The sequence below is a fragment of the Lemur catta genome, chromosome 3 (assembly GCF_020740605.2).
Source record: "Lemur catta isolate mLemCat1 chromosome 3, mLemCat1.pri, whole genome shotgun sequence".
NCBI lineage: Eukaryota > Metazoa > Chordata > Mammalia > Primates > Lemuridae > Lemur > Lemur catta.
In genome coordinates, this window is record NC_059130.1 from 38,911,252 (window position 1) to 38,934,845 (window position 23,594).

The 23,594-nt window shown below is 42.3% G+C and overlaps 1 protein-coding gene across 1 annotated transcript in view; it reads right to left on the bottom strand.

Annotated features, from left to right (window-relative positions):
- PAPPA2 (pappalysin 2) overlaps nt 1–23,594 on the bottom strand; it is a 297,907-nt gene that overhangs the window by 65,839 nt on the left and 208,474 nt on the right. The window contains exons 14-16 of the mRNA XM_045547292.1: nt 13,563–13,734; nt 9,952–10,129; nt 8,508–8,721 (exon numbers count right to left, since the gene is read on the bottom strand). Of these exons, the coding sequence (XP_045403248.1) occupies nt 8,508–8,721; nt 9,952–10,129; nt 13,563–13,734 (564 nt within the window). The remainder of the gene's footprint in view (nt 1–8,507; nt 8,722–9,951; nt 10,130–13,562; nt 13,735–23,594) is intronic.

Consider the following 23,594-nt stretch of genomic DNA (forward strand, 5'->3'; position numbering starts at 1 on the left):
TTGGTTTATATGTAACAATTAGGCTCTTACTCAGATTGTTTTTTAAATTTCTGAATAATAGATAAATAAACAGATATAAAACAAAACGTTTTATAACTAGGTGATTCCTAGCTTGGAATTGAAGTTCACAGTGAAATATATGAGTTTGACAAGTGTTATGTTTGCTGGGGTGTGGGAGACCTGTATGCCAATCACCGGCCTGTGCAGCCTGCAGCCATGAGCTGTCTGCACTGTGTGTATCTGAGTGACCAAGGCTTGGGGCAGAAATTCAGTCGCTTTGAAGCCCATAGAGGCTGCAATAAATTAGCCTAAAGCTCACACTATCCCACAATGACAAGAGAATTGAGAATTCCAAGGATAAACTTTGAGTGTATTTAGTATAAACACTAATTATAAAGCCAGACAAGGTCTTAATGGAAAGAAAACAAATTTCTATTTCTCATAGGTACATGAGTGTGCATAGAGATTACAGCATGTTCTTTTCGTGGCCAATCACAGACAGTACGTGTGTATATGTGCATATAGGCTTAGCAGCTATTCATGTACGTATGTGCACAACCTTATGACACAGAGCTTAAAAATTAAGTGGATTATTTTTCTGATTTTTTAAAATCCTAAATCCAGGCTACTTCAGGAGTTTTGGCTTGCCTTAACTGTACCTTTTCAGTTTATTAGCCAAGTCTTTCTTTCCCTTCCTCTGGTAGAGTAAAATCAGATGACACTCAAAGGCTCAAGCTATGGCTCAAAATGATCAAGAGCCTAAATATTTGGGTGATACCTCCAGCACATGCCCTTGCCCTTCTCCTCCAGGCCAGCCTGACCTTATTTGCCCATCTATTTTTAAAGCCTGTCCAGCTCTACCTTGCTGACAATTTCATTTCCATTTCTTTTTCCCCATATGCCCCTTTTTTCTTTTCGTGGTCTACTTGAAGCCGCCATAGTACTTGGTAACTCACTGAGTGGACAGCAGGATGATAGGAAACATAAAGAGAGGGTTCTAATGGGGGGAAGGAAGTGCATTTTAAAACATTTAATGCACTTTCTGTTTTGATGTGTGTTTCTTTTACAGGTAGTGGAATACACTTTTCCCCTGGTAACTGAAGACCTGTACCTCCCACCTTGAATGCTAATTCCAGTTCCTGGTCTTTATGCTGTTTTTTTCTGGAGCAAAGGAACCAACCACAGATGGGTGACAATAGAAATTGATAAAAATTTAGCTGAGTATATTTCTTGTTAAAGAATAAAAGTGCCTGTTAAACACACTAGAAGGATGCCCCAGGCAGCAACGGTAATTTTCTCAGGTGGATTAAACTGCTGGAAATCATGACAGTGGTGATGATGATTATGATCATGATGATGAAGACAATGAAGACGATGACAATCTACAGCTGCTACTGAACTAAGTTTTATATGACCCAAAATGCACTCAGTTCTTTGCATCTATCATCTCATTTAATCCTCACATGATTCTGTAAGTACTCCAATTATCTCCATTTTGTAAACAAGAATAGTGGTGTCTAGTACGGGTCAGCAATTTCCTCAAGGTCAAAGAGTTAATAAATAGCAGAGTTGGGATTCAAATTTAGATCTCACTAACCCTAGAGCCTCCTGTATAGTTAATCACTAAGCCAGAAGATAAATCGTAGACAAAGGGAACCCTTCTTAGCTGTTCAACCCTTCTCAGCTGTACTACTAACTTGTATAGAATTGTACTCATCAAGCATAAATAGATGTTGAATAAATAAAGCTGAAACTATCCTTAGAAAATGATCCTCCTACGTTTCAGAGATAATTGCTAGAAGAAAAGCATACACATGTATTTTAAACGTTTTCTTCCACTCTAAAGCACTTGAAATAGAGATCTCTACCACCTCTTAAGAAGTATTCTTTAGAAGTTTTAGGGAAGTGCTTAATTTTTTAACTCAATTCTAGAAATCCTAAAAGTTTTCCCAATATTTTTTCTTCACCTAGACCTAGTCCCCTTGAGTATGAATGGAGAATGATATACCAAAACCCATCAAGAAGAAGAGACACAACCTTGGCTGTCCATTCTGACCAAAAGTTCTCCAAGTATCACCCTAAGATTACCCTAAGTATGGTCTACTGAGTTCAACCCTGTGTAGTGTTGTTTGTGTTTAGAATATATCACTGCTTCTTGTTTCTGGTGATAATAAATTGTTACGTATATATCACTTCTCTCAATGGTGTTATACCAAAGTGCTGGCTCTTCTCACTAAAAATAAAATACACACTTTTTGAGCTACAAATCACTCAAGATTTCCCTTTATTTTACAAATGTGGAAAATGAGGCCAAGAGAAATGGAGTGATTTCCTCAAGATAAAACTCCTTGTTAGCCAAAAGCACAGGCTTTGGAGTCAGAATGGTTTTAATCCCAACTTGTGCATTTCCTGGCTGAGTGACTGTGGGAAGGTGCAATACTGGGCCACTCTTAGTCTCAGTTTCCTCATCTGTAATAATGCACTAAAGTGTATCATAATTATTATAATATATAAAACTACATATATTACATCATAATCTATCATACTATTGTTAATAATAAAGTGTATCATTGTTATGAGAAATAAATGGGGTAATGTACACAAAAATCTTAGCATATATATTTATACTACATAGTAATGAATCATCATCACTATCATCATCACCACCATCATCCTTGTCAACCCAGCAGCACAGAGTCCAGGCTTTATGCTTTTTGACTCTTTGCCACACCAAACACTCTTTCTGTGTGTGTAGAAAGGGGTCAGGTATACATGCCTGGCTGCAGCCCATCCCAGGCTCTTCCCACGATTCAGATCAGACAAGGCTCCACTGACGGCCTTCACCAAACAGGCATTTGTTAAACAATAAGTAGTTACAATGTGAGGCCTAGTTATTGCTGTACTGACCTTCTTTTGTGTTTATAGGACTTAAATAGATGTATGTACTGTGGAAAAGCTGATACCATGGGCAGCCCTCAGAAAGGATGGCCGTTTGCAATTACCCTCTGCCTACTCTAGCACCTTACAGACGGCATCTTGATGAATGGCTTAGAGAAGAAGAGATTGTCTAAGTAAAGTTAGAAAGTTGGAATCATTTAGAAGTTAAATTAATCATGGGCCCTAATGGGGTTAACCTCACCTTCACATATAAAGATAACATGAGAAAAAGGCAACTGTGGAAGAGCAAGATAAGGGAGAATAGAATATGGGTCTTTTTGATAAAATATAAGTCAAACACATTTATTGTAGCTTCCTAAGATATCAGGTTAATGAAACAACAAAGGAGTGATTAATGGTGACATGTATGTGGAAGTAAATTGCACGGGAGAAAAAGAAAGAGCCTAAAGGAGAGTTTGTGTGTGTCGTACAATGGGAAGAGGAAAGAACTCCAGAAACTACATAAACCTTACAGGCTCTTTGGAGTTTTAATTCTGTCTGTATTTTCTCTATTACCTTCAAAAATAAATAAGCCTCAAAGAGACCTATAAAATCTGCCATGCAAAAGTGCTGCTACACTAATTGTGAAAAGAGACAACCTTTCTCTGGATATTTTAGGCAAGTCAAAATCTCATGACTTACATTATTGTAACAGGAACAAAGGTTCCACTAGACCAGTGCTTCTCGGCCTTAGCTGCATACTGTGGTGACTTGGGGAGCTTTGCAAAATACTGACGCCTGGGTCCTGCCCCCAGAGATTCTGATGCAATTGGTTTGAGCTGTGATCTAGACATTAGGATTTTTAAAATCTCCCTGAGTGATTCCCATGTGCAGCCAAGTATGAGAAGCGTTGTTGTAGTGAGCTTCCTGAGAGGTCTGATCTTTTTTCTGGTACTACTAACTTGTATAGAATTGTACTCGTCAAGCATAAATAGATGTTGAATAAATAAAGCTGAAACTATCTTTAGAAAATGACCCTCTTACATTTCAGAGATAATTGCTAGAAGAAAAGCATACGCATGTATTTTAAACGTTTTCTTCCACTCTAAAGCACTTGAAATAGAGATCTCTACCACCTCTTAAGAAAAATCTTCTCTTTCCTTCACATTTTTATCATCAATTTTAACATCAAAATCCTATTATGAATTTTCTTATAAATGCAATGCCTTCATCCATTCAGAAAGTATTTACTGAGTACCTACCAGTAAATATACTAGCCATTGGATACATATTGCTAAACTGAAATATCCACGGTCTATTGGAGAATACAGGCGAGTAAAAAGACCCTTTGTAATCAGTGGGAGAAGTGATATCATCAGGGAAGTTCTGTGTGCAATGGGAGCCCAGGGGAGAAGTCTTTCCTACAGTCTGTGAATAGAACCTGAGGCCACTGGATAAATAAGCTTTCTCCCTGACAAGTCAGAAAACAGAACTCAGAGAAACATCAACACCGAGGAAATGATCAGAGGAAAAAAACCTAGGGAAGGAAACTGGGAAGACACACAGAGGAAGAAGGAACATGAAGGAGTGAGATGGAACACAACCAAGGAAGAAGAGTTTCAGGAGGGAGGGTGTGGCCCATGATACTAGTATTATCACCCCCACTTTACAGATGAGAAAACTGAGGCTGAGAATTTTGAGGTTTGACTGCCAAGGTCTTATTCACATGTCCATCTTTATTTGTAATTCATAGACTGGCTCAGAGTACGCAGGTGAAGAACGTGTCATCCCTGCCACCCCTGGGTAAAATGGGACAGAGCTGGGGCAGAGGTCTCAGAGGAAATCAGATCCAGAACTTATCTTTCTTTTCTCTTGAGACAATAGACTTGAGAAGAAGCAGGAAAGGAATGTATTTAGCCATTAACACTTTGGTAATTGTTTTCTTCTTTTAAAAACAAATGAATGAAAAGTAGTACCTAGCGTAGCATATATACATTGAACTTCATAATTTATAAAATGCTCTCACTACATTACCCAGTTTTCAGCCTCCAAACAACACTGTTGGACAGAAATAATCACTACTCCCTTTATGACAGATGCAAAACCTGATACACATGGATATTGAGTGTATTTCTCAGGGTCATGCAAACAAGTTGCAAATATAACCATTAAGTGCCTTTTTTTTACTACACTGTACAATGGCATAAAATTAGCATGTGCCCACTGTCTCTGGATTGATTTCCCTGCTTGCTTTTCTCAGTTTCTTTTCTTCATGCTAACTTGTCCTAGAAAGAATTTTAGGGCCCCATTTGTACCACACTGGGCTTTTTCCACATGCAAGGAACAAGGCTGACAGTTCATTGAGTAAACACAAGAAGCAAGTGACAGTGATTTACGTCCAACTTGCAAACTTCTGATTACCAATCCACTGCCTGCTATGTAAACAGGTGTAAACTAAGATTTAATCAGTTTACACAGTGTGGTAAATAATTTAATCTCTCCTCAGCATGGTGCTTGCGAATGTAAATGTTTAAGCCAAAACTGATGGTCACATTGTTATGCAAGCATCCAGTTTCTCAGCCAGGAAAGCTTTGTCTACAAATGGCCCTCAAGTGCCCCTGCCCAGGGGAAGGGGGGCAGGAGTAAGGCAGAGACCCCAGAGTTCTGGGTGGAGACCTCATTTTTCTCAAAGTAAAGCTCAGTCATGGGCCCAGAGAGCTGGCAATAATCTCTTTCCCCTTAATTTCTCCTGGTCCTGAGACATTTCTGCTCCCTTCAATTTTTCTTCGTGGTACTGTTCTGCAGATATCTGAGGTGGTTGCCAGTATATGAGAAGGAAGGTAAGAAGAGAGAGCAAAAAAGCAAGAAAACAGCAGCCTTAAGGCTATTTGTAATAACATTCTCACTTGAATATTCCCTGGGCACTCACTGCCTGTCACTGCATGCCTATGCAAATGAGATCTAGAGCCTATGAAAATCACATGCAAATGTGCTCTCAGTTGTCAAAAACGGTTTACTGCACTTGCTAGAGTCCACTGAACCAGAGAATGTTGCCTCGCATGAATTTTTCATCAATATTACTCATGTTCTGAGAAGGCAGGGCAGGGAATGGGCTTGCTCTTCCTCTCCCCTGTATAAGCCTGCACCTCATCTGGAATGGGAGGCCCAGGGCAAGGCCATAGCTCTATTGCCCCATATTGACATGGCTGGGGATAGATTAGAGGAAGGGTGATACCAGATAGGAAGTTTCCCGATTTTTTTTTTTTTTTTTTTGTTCCTTTAGAGAACTCCAGCTTATAAGCAAAGGTTGTATTTCCTGGAATCATTGGTAATGCCCTGGCTGGGATTTTATTACTTCAAAACAAAATATTAAAGAAGACCTGATCAAATTAAAAGGGCTCTGCACAGCCAAGGTAAAAATCATTAGAGCGAATAGACAACCCACAGAATGGGAGAAAATATTCCCATGCTGTACATCTGATAAAGGGCTGATAACTAGAATCTATAAAGAACTCAAGCAAATCAGCAAGAAAAAAATCAAATAACACCATTAAAAAGTGGGCAAAAGACATGAACAGAAACTTTTCAAAAGAAGATAGACTAATGGCCAATAAACATGAAAAAATGTTCAACATCTCTAATCATCAAAGAAATGCAAATCAAAACCACAATGAGATATCACTTAACTCCAGTGAAAATGGCTTTTATCAGAAAGTCCCCAAACAACAAATGTTGGCGTAGATGTGTGGAGACAGGAACACTTATACATTGCTAGTGGGACTGCAAACTAGTACAACCTCTATGGAAAGTAATATGGAGACACCTCAAAGCACTAAAAGTAGATCTACCATTTGATCCAGCAATCCCATTACTAGGTATTTATCCAAAGGAAAAAAGGCTTTTGATAAAAAAAAAAAAGACACCTGTACTTGAATGTTTATAGCAGAACAATTCACAGTTGCAAAGATGTGGAAACAACCCAAGTGACCATCAATACATGAGCGGATTAATAAAATGTAGTATATGTATACCATGGAGTACTACTCAGCCATAAAAAAAATGGTGAACTAATGCCTCTTGTATTAACCTGGGTGGAACTGGAGACCATTCTGCTAGATGAAGTATCACAAGAATGGAAAAACAAACACCACATGTAATCACCTTTAAATTGGAACTAATCTATCAACACTTATGTGCACATATGGAAATAACATTCATGGGAAATCAAGCAGGTGGGAGGGGGGAGGAGAGGATGGGTAAATTCCCACCTAATGGGTACAATGCCCACCATCTGGGAGGTGGGCACACTTACAACGTTGACTCAAACTGTACAAAACCAATCCATGTAACCAAAATGTTTGCACTCCCATAATATTCTAAAAGAAAAATTAAAAAAAAAAAAGAGTACCTATGGTCAGGCTTTGAACTAAGCCCTACATAAGAAATGGATATGATTTAATCCTGTACCTACATAATTTATGGTAGGGATAGAATGCTTCCATTTAGTAAATGAAAGGAGTTTCTTTTTCTGAAAGCTTTCTGTTTGTTTGTTCAGAAAGTGTCTTTTTCTGAAGCCATTTATTCAGTAATTGGCACAAGCTGGACACTGGGCTAGATAGACATCACCTCATTTAATCCTCAGCTCAACCTTCTGCTGTGGGTATCATCCTCAATTTGCAAGGAAGGAGACCCAGACCCAAAGAGTTAAGTAACTTGCCTGAGGTTACTCAGTGAATAAACAGAGGATGGGGATTTGAACACAGGCTGACTCTCTGAAATCCCCTCCTCTTAAATTATGCTGTAAAGCTTTTGTTCCTTCTAATGCTGCATAACTTCAGAAGAAAGGTGCCTCTGGCTAGGGGTTTAGGAGTATGCATACATAAAGGTCAGGAAGGAGAAAGCAGAAAGACTACAATAACAATAATAGCCAAAATATGTTACATTTTATGTTTTAGAACAAATTTACTGAATTTTATGTTTTATTCATATTAATCCATTTAGTCCCTACATTAGCCCTATTAGGTAGATATTAGTATTATCATCCCCATTTTACAGATGAGAAAACTGAGGCCGAGAAAGAAACCTTCCCAATATCACACAGCTAATAAGTGCCTGAACTGGGGACCAGGCCAGCCAGTTTCTCCCAGGCCTGCGACTGTGAGCCATGCTGCTGAGGATGTGCGGGCACAGAGCTGGATTCGGGTGACACACGGAACACTTGAAAGACTCCTAATACTTACTTTCAAGGAAAGTGATCATCAGAGCAGAAATTCTTTTAAAAAGCACCTAGGTGATGCGGTGTGCACTGTCTAGGGGATGGATACGCTTGAAGCTCTGACTCGGGTAGGGCAAATGCAATATATGCAACCTAAACATGTGTGCCCCCTTAATATGCTGAAATAAAAAAAAAATTAAAGAAAAAGAAAAAAAAATAAAACAACAAAAAAAGCACCCAGGTGAGACTGTGGAATCTCCTGTGGGAGAGAACATGTTTACTGAAAGCACCACAGGTGACCTGCCTGCTATGACTGGAGAAGGTGTCTGCGCAGGTGGAGAGAGTCACACAGAAAGACAAACACAATAAGCAGTGAGTAGGTAGGATTGCGAAGGCTGGGAACAGTCCGACTTACTTCCTGACTTTACTCTCTGCACTTTCCACCATGTAGTATCCCGGTTTGCATTCGTATCTGCAGACGGTGCCCACATCGTGGTTGCCCCGCAGGCAGTGAGGGAGGAGCAGGTTGGCATTTGGAATGATGGGGGGAACACCACACTCCAACTTGCAGTAGACTTCGGGGAGAGACCACAGCCCATCCTCCAGACAGGTCAGCCACGGGCTCAGTCCTGACTCCAGGAAAGAAGCACAGGATGCTCAGAACACAGTCCAGAAAGGCAATACCAGCAGAAAGAATGAAAATCTGTCACATCTTGGAATTATCCAAAAGTCATGTTAGTCTTTCTTGAGCAGAGTCTCAAAAATCTCACATCAAATGTTCGTCCTATGTCTTTTCTTTACCTACAGAGCATCTAACATGGTCTCTTATGCAGAACAGAGGCCAGATAAATCTTCCTGGACCTGAATGAAAGAAGGGCTACCAACCAAATCATTACTTCCCTTCTTGCCTACAAATAATAAAAATATAGCAGTGACAGTATCATGGAAAGCATTAAAATAATAATATATGACACTTCCATAGCGCTTATTATATGCCAGGCACTGTTCTAAGCATTTTACATGTATTAACTCGTGTAAACATTAAATCTCAAACAGCCCTCTGAAGGAAATCCTATTATTATCCCATTTTGTACAGATGAGGAAATTGAGGTTCTGTAACTTGCCTGAGCTAGTAAAGGGCAGAGTCAGGGTTTGAACCCAGGCAGTTGGAATGGAGAGTTCTGTACTGAAGAGCCGCACCTATGCCTCAGTATAATTCGTGGTTTCCCCAAGTGCAATCCATGAACTACTCACCACAGCATCACTAGCCCACCCCAGACCTCCTAAACCAGAACTTCTCAGGGTCAGGCTCCGGAATCGGCGTTTACAGCAAGCCTCCTGAGGAACTGCCAGGCACACCAAAGGCTGAGCAGCCTGGTGAGGCAAAGAGAAAGCTGTGGGGCTCAGATAGAGCAGGTCCCACTCCATCTGCAGCTGTAACCAGCTCTATAACCAGGCACAAATTACGTAACTGTGTTCCCATCTATCAATAGGGCTACACACACATAACTCAGGATGGTTATAAATGTTAAATTTTAAGATGTGCATGATATCTTGACTATTCATATTATCCGGACAACCGTTCCAGTTGCCTTCACTTTGGGGTACACACAGTCAGATACCAATGAAGGAAGTCTAAGATTCTTTCATTAATGAGATCCTGAGTCAGTGAAACCTTCCAGAAAGTTGGAGACAAAGAATGGCACTGCCGTTTGGGACTTTGCTGGTGTTATTAGAAGATGGTGACACAGTGGAATGAATGGAAAGGGTGTTGGAGGGAAGAAAAGAGCCCCAAAGTGCCCCAAAGAGTAAGGGACTGAAGAGAACCTGCATGCAATGCCTAGCTGGCCAGACAATACCTTGCAGCTTGGCTGGTGGGACACAAGAGATCGAGCAGCGTTTCAGAAAGTCAGTTCCCTCTGCGCAGGAGAAGGTTGCATAGTTCACCAGAGATGGATCAGGAACGCCACAGTCCAGGGGCATGCAGCTCACATCCCGGTCCCAGTGCCCAGCAGAACACGTGAGCAGAATTTCCTTCTAGAAACAGAGAATTTGCCTCTGTCAAAGTCACATAAAAAGGCTCATCAGAATCGTTTCCAGGCTTTGGAAGAGTCCTAGTAATTATTTGTCCAAACATTTGAAATAGGTACAATTACTTTGCATTTGTCCGTCTTCATGCCTCATTGTTTTAATACACGGTCTCACAACACTCAGGCAGGATGCTGATGGCAGAAGCCTGTTAGTGGAAGGGAATCATCAAGGGGCGAGACTCCTCCAGGCCGGTTCTGCTGGCTGCCCTCCATTCACTGCTCCTGATCTATTCTCTACCCTCCTCCGTCCTGCACTGTGGGGTCCGTGGCGCTCATGCATGCTTGGGTTCAGCCCCTGGGATGCAGCGGTAGACCTGAGAGGGACAGACAAGAGGGAGGCCAGGATGCTGATTCTCCTGACTCCCTCCTGGGGGTGCCACAGGTGAGCTACGTCCTTTGGGAGCCCTCTCCATCCAGCTTCTGCTCCTTCTGACTGCTGTGCTGCTGCCTTACAGGCCTTACAGGCCTGATGATGATCACCGAGCCTCTTTGCCCTGGGATACTGCCCCATCCCCTTGTGATTTCCCTGTATCCTGCCCACACCTTTATGTGTAGACCCTTTATTAAATTCTCTCCAATTGTCTACTTTTGAGCATGTCATCTGTTTCCTGCTGGCAACCTTATTAATAAGCCAGCTGACAACGCTTCGTGAAAATAACTAGCTTCACCCAGAATGGTGCATAGTAGAGCAGCCGAGAGTTAATGCATATGATGCACCTTCCAAACTTTGTGGTTGAATGGGAGAGATTCATTTCAGTAGGGTAGCCCTGGAACACACGACTACTAATCACACGAAGAGATGCTTACTGAGCAGCTGTACTAAACAAGATGCCCCGAAGGAGCTAAAAATGTACCAGGGGAGCAAACTGCCTGTTGAAATAGTGGCTCAGAAAATGTCTGAGGGAGGAAGAATAGAAAAGAGAAAAGGAGGGAGGAAGGCAGGAAAGAAAGTAAAGAAAGAAAATGCTAGAGGTGCATTTTTATCTCTTATATCCTATCCTACCCCTTCTATAATGATTGGAGAGAATGCAAACAATAAAATAAAAGCAGCAGAAAACTGGGATCAGGAAGAAAGAAAATATAAATATGCAAAAATAAAGCCATAGTATACGCTACCTGCTGTTTTGCAGTGATACAACAGCACCTGGGTGCTGGAGGAGGGCCTGACGGTGCTGGCCAGACAGGGAGAGCATTTGGGGGAGGTTTCAGAGTAAGTAACACAGGAACTGACCTTTGAAAGATGATCAGGACTTCCCAGCAGCACAGGGGCAGGGGGAGCAGAAGGTTTCTAGGGTGGGGGCAACCGAAGGAACAGGATCTAGAGACCTGGGGGCTCATGGCTTGTCTGGGAAAAGTGAGGCCATCATTCTAGCCACTGGAATCCCACAGGTCAGAGACAGAGAAGGGCAGGCATGTCTACGGCTGAGCCAGCTACCCTGCCAGGGGCCCACAGAGGCACCAAAGCCACAGGTAAAATGGCTGCTGGAGGCACCTGTCACCTCTGAAACTGAGCCCTGGCTAACTGCCCCTGCCTGCTTCCCATTGTTTCCCTGTGGCCTGCCAGAAGGACCCAGTTCAAAGCCAGACACATTTTTCTGTTTAGTTTCAGTTCTTGTGTCAAGAAATAGCAAATATCCCCACTGTCTTGTGATCACAAGCTGGGATTGTACAATTTCCTGCATGGGGCCAGCCTTGGGTGACAAGAGCGTTCAGTCAGCTGAGGAGCTCTGTTGCTGACTCCACCATATGGTTGGCAGAGGGTGAGCTCCACCCTTCCTCCTCCCCACCGAGATGCTGCCCCTCACACTCTTATAGCCTGGAAGTCTCGTTCAAACCACAGCAAGCCACTGTCATTGAAAGAATATCTCTTGAACTCTTCATATATTGCCTGGTTTTTCTCCTGGCTTTGTTAGGTATTGTCGGTTTTGTCTTGAATTTGGTCTTGATTTTAATGCATTGTGAGCATTGTCCTTTCTTCTCTCTCCTTCGTCACCTATCACATCAGTGTATTCGGTCCCTGCATTTTTTCTCATTCTTTCTACCTCTTTTCTGGGGTGGGTATATCTTTTTCTGATTTGACATAGATAAAGAACAAACGATAACAGCTCTGCCTTCCTGGCTAAAGAATCATAGACCAAGGAGTTGATGCCTCAAAGTATATTAAAGTTGTTTCTCTCTAGGCAGAACCTAGCCCATCGGAAACCAAAGATCGCGCCTTTAAATTCTGACCATCTCTAAGACAGTGAAGTTCTCTCACAAGTTTACAACATGTTAAGCAATTAATTGGCACAAAATGAAAAAAGTTCCAATTTTCCAAACCATTGATATCTGGTAAACAATTGTGTGTCCACTCTTTCCTCATATATCTTTCTTGTTCTCTCGTCAAGTACTGTTATCCTTTGCCCGGTACATCCTTTCTCTATCTCATAATACGGTCATGTTTTCTAACTGCTGATTTCACGTCTAAAATTCCTCTGTGCAGTATTGTAAACTCTCTAAAGGAAAGGTGGAAAACAAAATTCTTGGTTGAGAATACATTATCCTGCTCATAATAACGGCAGCTTAACAGAGTGCTATGTGCCTATCATATTGCTAGCAGCATTTAAATTATTTCCAATCAGACGGCATAATAACTCAATGATAAAAGAACTTCTAATTATGTACAAATGTGAAAACAACTTTAACGAGGTTAGTTTTGCTTGTCTTTACCCAACATTACACACCTGATACATAAGGAAGCCCAAATTTCATTCAGATCTGTCTCCCAAGCCATATTTTTCTTAACCAATATATTCTACTACTCTAAATTACCTTGAAATTCTGAAAATGATGCTATAGAAATTTGGAATGGAGCCTGAAGAAATTTGGAAACTTTCACCAAAGCTAGAATCATGATAGAATTTCTGCCTTAGTGACAGATTTAGCACTTTAGAGGAACAAATTGGGTTCTATTTCTCCAGCCTTCTTATAAGGAAGGTTGGGGGAAGGGGATGGACAACGAACCTCGGATAAGTTGATTGCAACCTATCTTGCCTGTAAATTATGGACAAGTCTAGACTGTGGCATTCTCATCTTGAAGGCAAAAGTAAGGAACATAATTTCTGACAGGAAGACGAAAACAAGGGAGAAGAACAGAATAAGCATTGCCCCTTACTGCCCACCTGGAGAGAAACACACTATTTAATCAGCATTTCACATGCTTTTACACACCTTGCATTTCTATTAAGCCATGCTTCTCTGCTTGTCAGAGCCCTCACGTTTTCCTTTCAAATGATTTTAAAACATGTGCCCTTCCCCTACTGGGCCAGGCAGAAGAGAACAGACAGCTCCCCGGCCCAGGAGCCTGGTCATAGGAGCACAACCAGGTGCTTTCAACTCACCTGCACGGGCTTGAGGAACTGCTGGCTGCTGGTCTGAAGGGCACATCCCCTTTGACAGGTGATAGCACACTTCATGTGACCTGGGCCACTAGAGGTACAGTTCGCCACATCAGCGTGATCAAGCAGCAATGGTGCACAGCTGTCCCTCTCCCCACATGGCTGGTGGGCACAGCTGGAATAAGAAACAGAAGCATCTTAGGACTGGCTTCGAACCAATAGGCAGCAGCAATGACTTGGCAGCGCCCTCGGGGAAGTGCCCCTAAACTAGAGGGAACGATTTTTCTCCAAAGCCTACATTTAACTCATCACCTTTTTCTGTACACCCGGAACCATGTGGCACAATAAACATAAACAATAATAGCTAACAAGTAATAGCTAACTGGCTTCCTATGGTTCTTTCTTCCAGGAGGATAAAATGATGATGGGACCAGGTGGACAGTGGATCTCAGGAGTTGTGGATGATCTCGGAAATGGACAGATCCGGGGGTGATACTTGAAATGTTTAACAATCAGTACTGCTGGGTCTCAAACAGTCAGAGAATCTAGGACGAAGCTCAGGAGTGAATCCTGGAGGCCCCTGCTTGTGTCAGGCATCAACCTTTTGAATGCTCGACCACAGGGAGGTCTCAGTGGTCCATGTCTGAAGGGCCTGGGTATCTGAGATGGCAAAAAGGCAATACTGATTGATATGGAAATATTTTAACAACTGGTACAGCCATACCATAGACACTACTGAGTATCAGCACAGGCTAATCAGAAATTGAGCTGACATTGTGCCAGGTGCTTCCAGAGACATTCTCTCAGCAGGGAACTGCTGCCTGGATTACTAGGGCCAAGAAATCAGGAAAAGGACAGACACATAAACTCCCCAGGGTTCAGGGAGAGAGCCTGGACCATAGCAGAAGCCAGGGTTCAATGGAGCAAAAAGAGTGTTACCATCTTGCCAAAGCAGAGCCATGAAGGTTAAAAATTAGGGCATTGGCCCCGGGCTGTTTGATTCCGGCTCCAGCATTTACTCCCTGTGTGATTTGTAGTGAGTGATTCATTCCCCAGCATTTCAGCTCCCTTCCCTGGAAGATGGGGATGGTAATGGTGCCCCTCTCACAGGGCTGCTATTGCTCCCAGCTGAGTTCCCTCTACTGCTTCACTGCAAATGGCCCAGGTCCAGCCCTCATGGTTTGTCTGCTGTTAGCCACCCTGCTGGTGGTTCTCCCACTTTTGAACCTTTAATCAATTTGAGAAATTTTAAAAGGCCTTCTGCTATGGTTTGGATATGCTTTGTCCACACCAAAACTCATGCTGAAATTTGATGGTGATGGGGGTGAGGCCTAGTGGAAGAGGTGTGGGTCATGGGAGTGTATGGACCCCTCGTGGGTGCCGTTCTCATGGTAAAGCGTGACTGAATTCATTTTCACTGAAATGGATTCATTCCCATGATAGTGGGTTGTTATAAAGTGATGATGTCCCTTGGGCTTTGCCCCTTTGCACAAGCCCGCTTTCTTTTTGACCTTCTGCCATGGCATGGCACAGCAGGAAAGTCTTCACCAGAAGCCACCCAGATGCTCACTCTGTGCATCTTGTACTTCCCAGACTGCAGAACCAGAGGCTAACTAAACCTCTTTTCTTTATAAATTACCCAGCCTCGGGTATTATATAGCAACCCAAAACAGACTAAGACAGAATATTGGTACCAAGGAATGGGGTGTTGCTATAAAGACACCCAAAAACGTGGAAGTGGCTTTGGAACTGGATAATAGTCAAAGGCTAAAAGAGTTTGGAGGAACAAGCTCGAAAAAGACTATATTGCTGTGAACAGATCATCAAGGTGATTCTGATGAGGGCTCAGAAGAAGACAAAAAGATAGGGAAAGTTTGGAACCTCTTAGAGATTGGTTAAGTGGTCCTGACCAAAATGCTGATAGACACATGGACAGCAAAGGCCATTTTGATAAAGTCTCAGATGGAAATCAGGAACAAGCAAAAATCACCCTTGTTACATCCTAGCAAAGAACTTGGCTACCCTAGGGCTTTGTGGAAGGCCAAACTTAACAGTGACAGAATAGCATACCTGGAGGAAGAAATTTCTAAGCATCAAAGCACTCAGACTGCTATGTGATTACTTCTAACCATTTTCAGTGAGTTGCTATAGAAGAGAAAAGCAGATTGGAAAGGTTTGGAAAACCCACAGCCTGTCCATATGGTAGAGAATGAAAGAGCATTTTCAGGAGAACTCAAGGCTGTGGCTGATCAACCTGTTGCTAAACAGATGAGTACTGATGGAATGGAGCCAGGCGCTATTCCTCAGGACAGTGGGGGAAAGGCTCTGAAGGCATTTCAGAAATCTTTGAGGCTGCCCTTCCCATCACAGGCCTAGAGGCCTAGGAGGACAGAATGATTTCATGGGACTGGTCTAGGGCACCACTGCCCTGTGGTGCCTTGGAAGGCTGCTCCCCACCTGCTGCTCCAGCAGCTGTTACTCAAGTGGCTGCAGGGGTGGCTCATGCTGCGGCTGCAGAGAGAACAAGCAGTAAGCCTTGGACATGTCCATGTTCACATGGTGTTAAGTCTGCAGGTGTGAAGAATGCAAGAGCCCTGTAGGCCTAGCACCTTCCATCTAGATTTCAGAAGATGCATCGAAAAGCCTGGGAGCCCAGGCAGAAACCTGATGCAAGGGCAGGACCACCACAGAGAGTCCCTACCAGGGCAATGCCTAGTAGAGTTGTAGTGGCAGGGGCTGCTGCCAGGACACCAGAGCTGCACAGCCATTGGCAGCGTGCAACCTCAGCCTGGAAAAAAGGTGCAAGCAGTCAACTCCAACCCGTGCCGGCAGCCACCTGGGCTGTGCCTAGAAAAGCCATGAGGTGAGGTTTCTTTGGGGGGAGAAGGCAAACCCCTTACTGTGGCCAGGAGGTGGCACACAGAGTGAAGAATTTTAGAGCTTTAAGATTTAATATCTACACTTCTGGGTTTCAGACTTGCTTGGGGCCTGCCATTCCTTTCTCCTGGCCAATTTTTCCCTTTTGGAATGGAAATAATTACACAGTGTTTGTTGTACCATTTTATCTTGGAAGTAAATAACTTGATTTTTATCTTACAGAGTCGTAGATGGAAGTAGCTTCCTTTGAGTCTCCGATGAGACTTTGGACTTTGGACTTTTAAGTTGGTGCTGGAACAAGTTAAGACTTTTAGGTCTACTGGGATGGAATGATCGTATTTTGTATGAGAGAGGACATAAGTTTTCAGGGGACAGTTCGGGATACTGTGGTTTAGATATGGGCTGTCCTCATCAGAACTCATGTTGAAATTTGATCCCCAAGTAGGGTGGTGGTGGAAGTTGGGGCCTGGTGGGAGGTGTTGGGGTCCTGAGTTGGATCCCTCATGAGTGGCTTGGTACTGTTCTTGCAGTAGAAAATGAGTTCTTACTCTCATGAGACTGGATTAATCCTGGCTGAAATGTGCCAATTCCTGCAAGAGTGGGTTGGTATAAAGCCAGGACTCTCTTGGGTTTTGCACCTTGGCATGCACCTGCTTTAAGCTGAGAAGATGCCCATGCCATGCTTCTTGTACTTCTCAGCCTGCACAACCAGGAGCTAACTAAACCCCCTTTCTATATAAATTACTTAGTCTCAGGTATTCTTTTATAGCAACACAAAATGGACTAAGACACCTTCCTTCTCCATGAAGCCCCTTCATGGAGATATTTTTCTCCTTTGAACCTCCTAGTGAAATTTAAAAAACACCTCCATTCTAACATTTTCTAACATTTCTTTTATTCAATCTTGTATTATAGTCATGTATGCATTTTCTTGTTCTTTAATTCATTAATTATTTATTCATCCTTTTGTCCACAAGGTAATTGGTATCAGTGCCTCCTAAATGCTGAATATCACCACTAGATTACGGCTTCTTGAAGAGAAATACTATTATCCACTTTATATTCATTATACACCTTGCTGTAGTGGACACAATAAAAGTTTTCTGAATTAACTTTATGTTTTAGACAGCAAAGTAAGTCAGAGGCTATCAAAATAGGAAATTTGTTAAATTTTACAATGATAGATGGGGATCTAAAATACAAAAATTTTACAGTGATAGATGGGGATCTAAAATACAAAAATATCATTGTCAAACAATGATTCAACCATCTTGCCCACTCACTCATTAATAAACATTTACTGAGCAATTACTGTTTGCAAGGCATTGATCTGAGTGCTGGCAGTTTAATGAGAATGGTGCCTTTATGGAACTCATAGTCTAATGTGGGAAACTAATAAGATATTTTCTTGTTCTTGATGTTATTTTCAGTGGTGCTAATTAAGCCAAAATAACTATTGTGGATCTCGTCACCATTAATGTTCTCTGTTTGCCCTTAAATTGTGTTAGTGGTCAATGACTTTATCAAAGACCTAGGCAATAATATAAGTGGAAAATAAAATGTCATTGAATATGCACATACTGCCTTGAAATACTTGAGAGTTGATTTAAAGAGCACTAGGCCTATAATGGCAGATTTGAAAGGAATATGATAAAGTTGCTGCCCCTGACCTTACAACCATGGGATTGAAATCGTATGCCAGTAACACTGTCATTTATTTTGTCTACGCTGGTTAGGAATAGGCTGGAGGGATTAGAGGTGAGTGGTGCAAACGAAACTTTTTTACTCCCTTAAGCCCTGGTGACTCCCTGTGATGATGCAGTGTCCGTCATGGGGCCTGATGAAGGGAGAAATACATAAGTTGGGGGCTGTTAGTGAGTCAGCATAGATTCCCCAAATCCAATGATAATTGGTTATGCAATATAGAAAATAAATCTTTGCTTCTGAGTATTTATTCAATATATCTGGTGATGGGAGCTGAAACCTGACCATCCTTTATGGGATGAGATCAGAATGCTTCACTAGTCATACTAAAGAACTCCAAGCTCCATAGATGCTACGTGCCCTGGATGTCTGACACATACTTTCTTCTTCAGCATGCTGGGCAGGAAGGAATGGAAGACAAAGAGCCATGAACACTCTGGTTCATGTCAGTTTACTGCAAAGAAATTAATGTGGAAGAGCACGTGCTGTTTTTGAGTGACTTCGCCATTGAGGACAAATAGGTGCTGAGATGAGACACAAAACAAATACTCTGAATGAACCTCCCTCCATCAAGGGGGGGGTTCCATGAATGACCACGGCTGTGACTACCACTGGGAGAAGCCGGTCCCACACTGGCAGCAAGGGCAGGAGAGTGAGAGGGGGAGCATGCAAGAGGGAAAGTGGCATGCAATAAGACCAAAACCAAAAAAAAAAAAAAAAGACCAAACCCAGACCTGTTTATGAAGTGAGAAATGGTTTTAGGGCAGCTGCTGCAAATTCTTTCACTAGCTTATATTTCCATTTGCTTCCTTTTTAAGGAATTTGTTTTATGAGGACAAAGTTTGTCAGGTCGTTAGCTTATGATGGCATCTGGTACCAATTGTAGACTTCTCTCCCTTGCACTCCAACCCCAAGCCCCCTTTTGTGCTTCTCTGCCACTACAAACACTGCTCCTCTGAGTGAGGGTGTTGTGTTCGCCACTTTCTCACCTCCCTGTTTATTCTCCTCTCTACCTGACACTGAGTAAGTGCCAATACCATGATAATGCTAATAGTAAAAAGAATTCATCTTGAAGCATCTGGAAAGCTTTCTTCTTATGGTCTCTGGACACATGTTACTGAAAGTGGCAGAAGAGAAGCCTTACAATGCCCCATAGAGGTGGGAAGTGAGGTATTTATCTTGGTTTGACATACAAGGAAACTAAAGCTGCTTGGAGACTGGCTGGAGGCCACACAGCGAGTCAGAGGAAAATCCTCAGGCTGGAGCTGAGAGCCCTCACTCTCAGGGCCAGCCCAGACCACAGGGCCGTCTCCTAGAGGACAGGCTTGCTTTCCTGTTGCTGTCTTACTGATGTAGGAACTAGCAGTAAAGGTTGGGGTGAGCTCCTCAGCAAGGCAGGCAGGGCAAAAGTATAGCATATCTGATAGTTCACCTTAGTTTTGAGCAGTATTGTTTCAAATGATAGCAAATCAAAGTGGCAATATTCATTCAGCTGCCACTGTTGCGAGGTGCCCGGCCAAGTCTGTCTCCTCCTTTGGCAACACCTACTTACCTTCCATCCATGTTTCCAGCTCTTTCCCCAGCCCATCACACTGTGTTCTCCAGTAAGAATATGATGAACCCAGTCTGATGTGATTCACAGGTATTTCCATTTTAACAAAAGATGAAGTTTTAAGCCAAAGGGTTGAGCTTTTCATGAGGGCACTGTAAGTCAGTAGGTCCTTAGAAATCCCGCTATGGAGGTGGCTCCCCACCCACAAATCTCGCTTTGCTCTGTGGACTTCCACTTCTCGTAAAGGCCTCTACTCTCTGTCTTCTCATCTTCACTCCCAATGTCGTTGTGTGGAGGGTTTTAAAAAACTGTTTTCAACTGAGGAATCTTTGTTCAAAATGTATGTTAACCCTAGGTTATTCTCTTCTGGCACAGAACCTGCCTGTGGGCACAATCCTAGCAATGTCATGCAATGATGATATGTGTTTTTCTTTTGTTAATTGGGTATGTGAGTGAGGCCTGCACTTGAGAAGCCTCTGTTGGCACAGGTCCATAAAAGAGTGGCCCTCATATTCCAAGAGGCAGGTTTTCTTAGCCATAGCTGTGCACTAGACTCATGCAGGGAGTTTAAAAAACATAAATACCTGTGCTATAGCACCTGGGGATTTTGATTCTGTAGGCCTGCGGTGGAATGTTAGCATCTGTGATACGTTTAAGTTTCAAAGTTCTTGATGCTCACTAGGAGTGAAACCCAGCCCCCATAAAGATCTGGATATATGTAACCTGAAAGATACATCAGTAAATTTTATAGACCAAGAAGCGGTGGGGAATCTGCAGCCTTGGGGCCACATGTGGCCTTCTGGATCGTTGAGTGTGGCTTTTGACTGAATACAAATTTCACAGAACAAATCCTTTTAATAAAGGGATTTGTTCTGTGAAGTTTGGACTCAGTCAAGGGGCCACACTTGGGGATCTGCAGGGCCACATGTGGCCTTGGGGCTGCAGATTCCCCAGAAACTAGTCCCACTGCTTCCTCATTATGTTTTACTGTATTAAATACAAATTATCATGTAGAAGTCACAAGGCAGATCAAAAGCATAAGACATTTTGCCTGTTCCAATGAGGCTTTAAATATAGCTGAAGAGATAAAATAATTAAATCATGTGTTACTGATCATAAATTCATAGCTGTTTCAGAGAAAATTTTATCATTGGATTTGATTTGACTTCAATGAATGAATAGAATTTAGAAAGGCAAAAGAGATGTTCTGGAAAGTTATCTTCAAGTCTTTACAGCGAGAACACAGGGAAAGGTAACAATCTCAAAACACAGATAAAAACATCATTTCCCCTACTGCCATGAATTGAATAAAATTTAGTATGTGTGGATCTCTTAAAGTCTAACTAACAAATTTAGAGAATTCTATGTTGAAAAGAGTCAACATCGATATCTGAGGGTAGACTTAGGGGCAGGTTCCCAAAGTCTTCCTACATCTTTAGGTGGTTAGTTAGGAACAAGCCTGATACCTTGTTAGGAAGGTTGATACCAGAAAACACACATCCTTCTCTGTAAACTTGTCATGAGCTGTCCCCCAGAGGATGCCAAGTCAGGCACTTCTTTTAGTTGTCTGTTTCTTGAGGCCACTACTGGGACGTTGGCATAACTTCCAGCCCAGTCCACGTTTGGGAAGGTGGGTAGTTCTGAACAAATCAGTTAAACCCTGCTGCTCTGCCTGTAGCTGCCCTGAAGCTTTGGTGCAAGGGTCTCCCGAGAGTTTGAGCCACCCTGGAAGAGCTTCAGGAGGCAACAACAATGTTCCATAGTCAATAAGAATCAGAATCAGTTCTGAAACCCAGTTTCTCCCATGTAGGAAATGGTGGAAGACTGTACAGTAAAGACTCCATATCCTAATTCTAACGGAAGCCCACTAGGAGGAAATACTTAACAACAGTCTTAGAGCAACCAGAGCTTATTAAGACTAAACTAGACCTCAAAGATAATTCAATGCAAATTCTCATATTAGAGGTGAGAAAACCGAGCCAAGACAAAAGTGTGATGGGATATTCCAGAACTTCCTACAACAATAAGATTTTAATGTAATAACAAAGAAGCAATTAATTGAGCTTTGGTCCAGACTTAAAATCAGGGGTGATATCATTTCATGAACTTTTCTAAAGTTAATATCCCACCCTCCCTCAGACATTTAGAAAAGTATGACTGCAACTTTTTCTGGAATCTAGATTGGTTTAGTAGAAACTGGCATCTGTATCATGCTTTTCAAGAAACAGCATGGTGTAATGGAGAAAACAATAGACCAAGACCACACAACCTGGGTTCTGGTCTTGGCTTGCCCCTATTGACCTTTAGGACCTTGGGCAAGTTGTTTAACCATCTTGGCCTTCTGTCTGCAAATTTTTAAAATGACAGGGTTGAACTGGGCTCTATCAAAGTGCCCTTCCAGCTTTAACATGATATTGAGTTTCCTAGATGAGGTGATGGTGGTATTGGGGTGGGAGGGCAGAAAACCCATGAACAGGCAGGATGTGGTAGAGAACCCAAGAAAGAGTTTCTCATAGTCTTTCCTGCCCAGTGCAATTTTTTTTTTTTTTTTTTTTGCTTAATGGCTCAACTTTTCAGTTATTTAAACAAAATATTGCAATTCATTTATCCAAGAAGTGCCACCATTGACTAAATAGCAATCCCAGTGGTCCCTCTAGAAACAGCTCTTTACAGTTAAATAGCAAAGGAGGATCTGATTTCTCTCTTTTTCCCTACTCTGTTTTATAGATTCTCATTGAAATAAGAGGGTGTGGGCTGAGAAGGAATGCACGCTCTGGATTTGGCAGCAGATTCCAGTAGGATGTACAGAATGGAGACTGGACTGGGTGAGACAGAGTCCTCGTTAATCTTCCCACCATCAACTGCAAAACCAAATGTGACAACAATAATAGCATTCATCCTTAGAGAGCTTTGCTGTTTCTCCAAACCAACACAAAGAAAAACAAGTCTCTATTCCGGCTCCCCATTCTACTTCCTTTGCACCCTGGCTTCATCTCTGCTTTGTAGGATAAGAGTCAGGCTAAATGTTCAATGCATTTCTGGCCTTCTTGGGTAGACCAATGCTGGTACTGTGAATTATTTTACTGAAGGACCATACCTTCTGGGAAGGGAAAATTAATTCAAGTTCTTCTCTGAAGATTCTCATCTGAGGGAAATAGAGGAAGTTTAGCAGTAATTCTGATTCTTCCCTCACATAAGAAACAAATGGTGAATTATTGTACTATGTAGACTTATCCTTTCATTTCTATATCCTAGGAAAGGAGAGGTTTCCCTGTCCCTTTATTTAAGTTTGAACACAGAATTTGGCTCTTCAAAATAGACCTGTCAGGATATGTTCATCTCTTCCTAGAATGTGACCTATTTGTAAGTTGAGAAGTGGACTCTGGTGGCCCCAGTACTGGGTGATTGGCTTCACTCATTTCTAATTCTGGGCACAGTTTTTACCACGCCTGGCTGTAATACTAGAAGTCCCATCCAAATGCCCCCTGTCCTAAAGAGAAACAGATTTAAACATACAGCCAAAAGTGTTCCCTTTCAAAAGCCTTGTCTCACCAAGTTTCAGAACCCATTATTTTAATATAGATTATGAAATATGTGGAATACCAAAGAAAGAGCCAAAGCAATTCAGTTGCTGACTAATACACAGAGAATGCTTCCTAGCACTTGCCCGGGGAATCAGAATCACCCATTAGAAGCAACAAGTACACACACACACACACACACACACACACACACACACACACGGTTGGTTCTCGAACAACACAGGTTTGAATGCGCAGGTCCACTTCCATATAGGTTTTCTTCTGCCATTGCTACCCCATCCTCACTAATCCCTCCCCCCCCCTCAGCCTACTCAATGTGAAGATGTTGAGGTTGAAAACCTTCATAATGATCCACTTCCA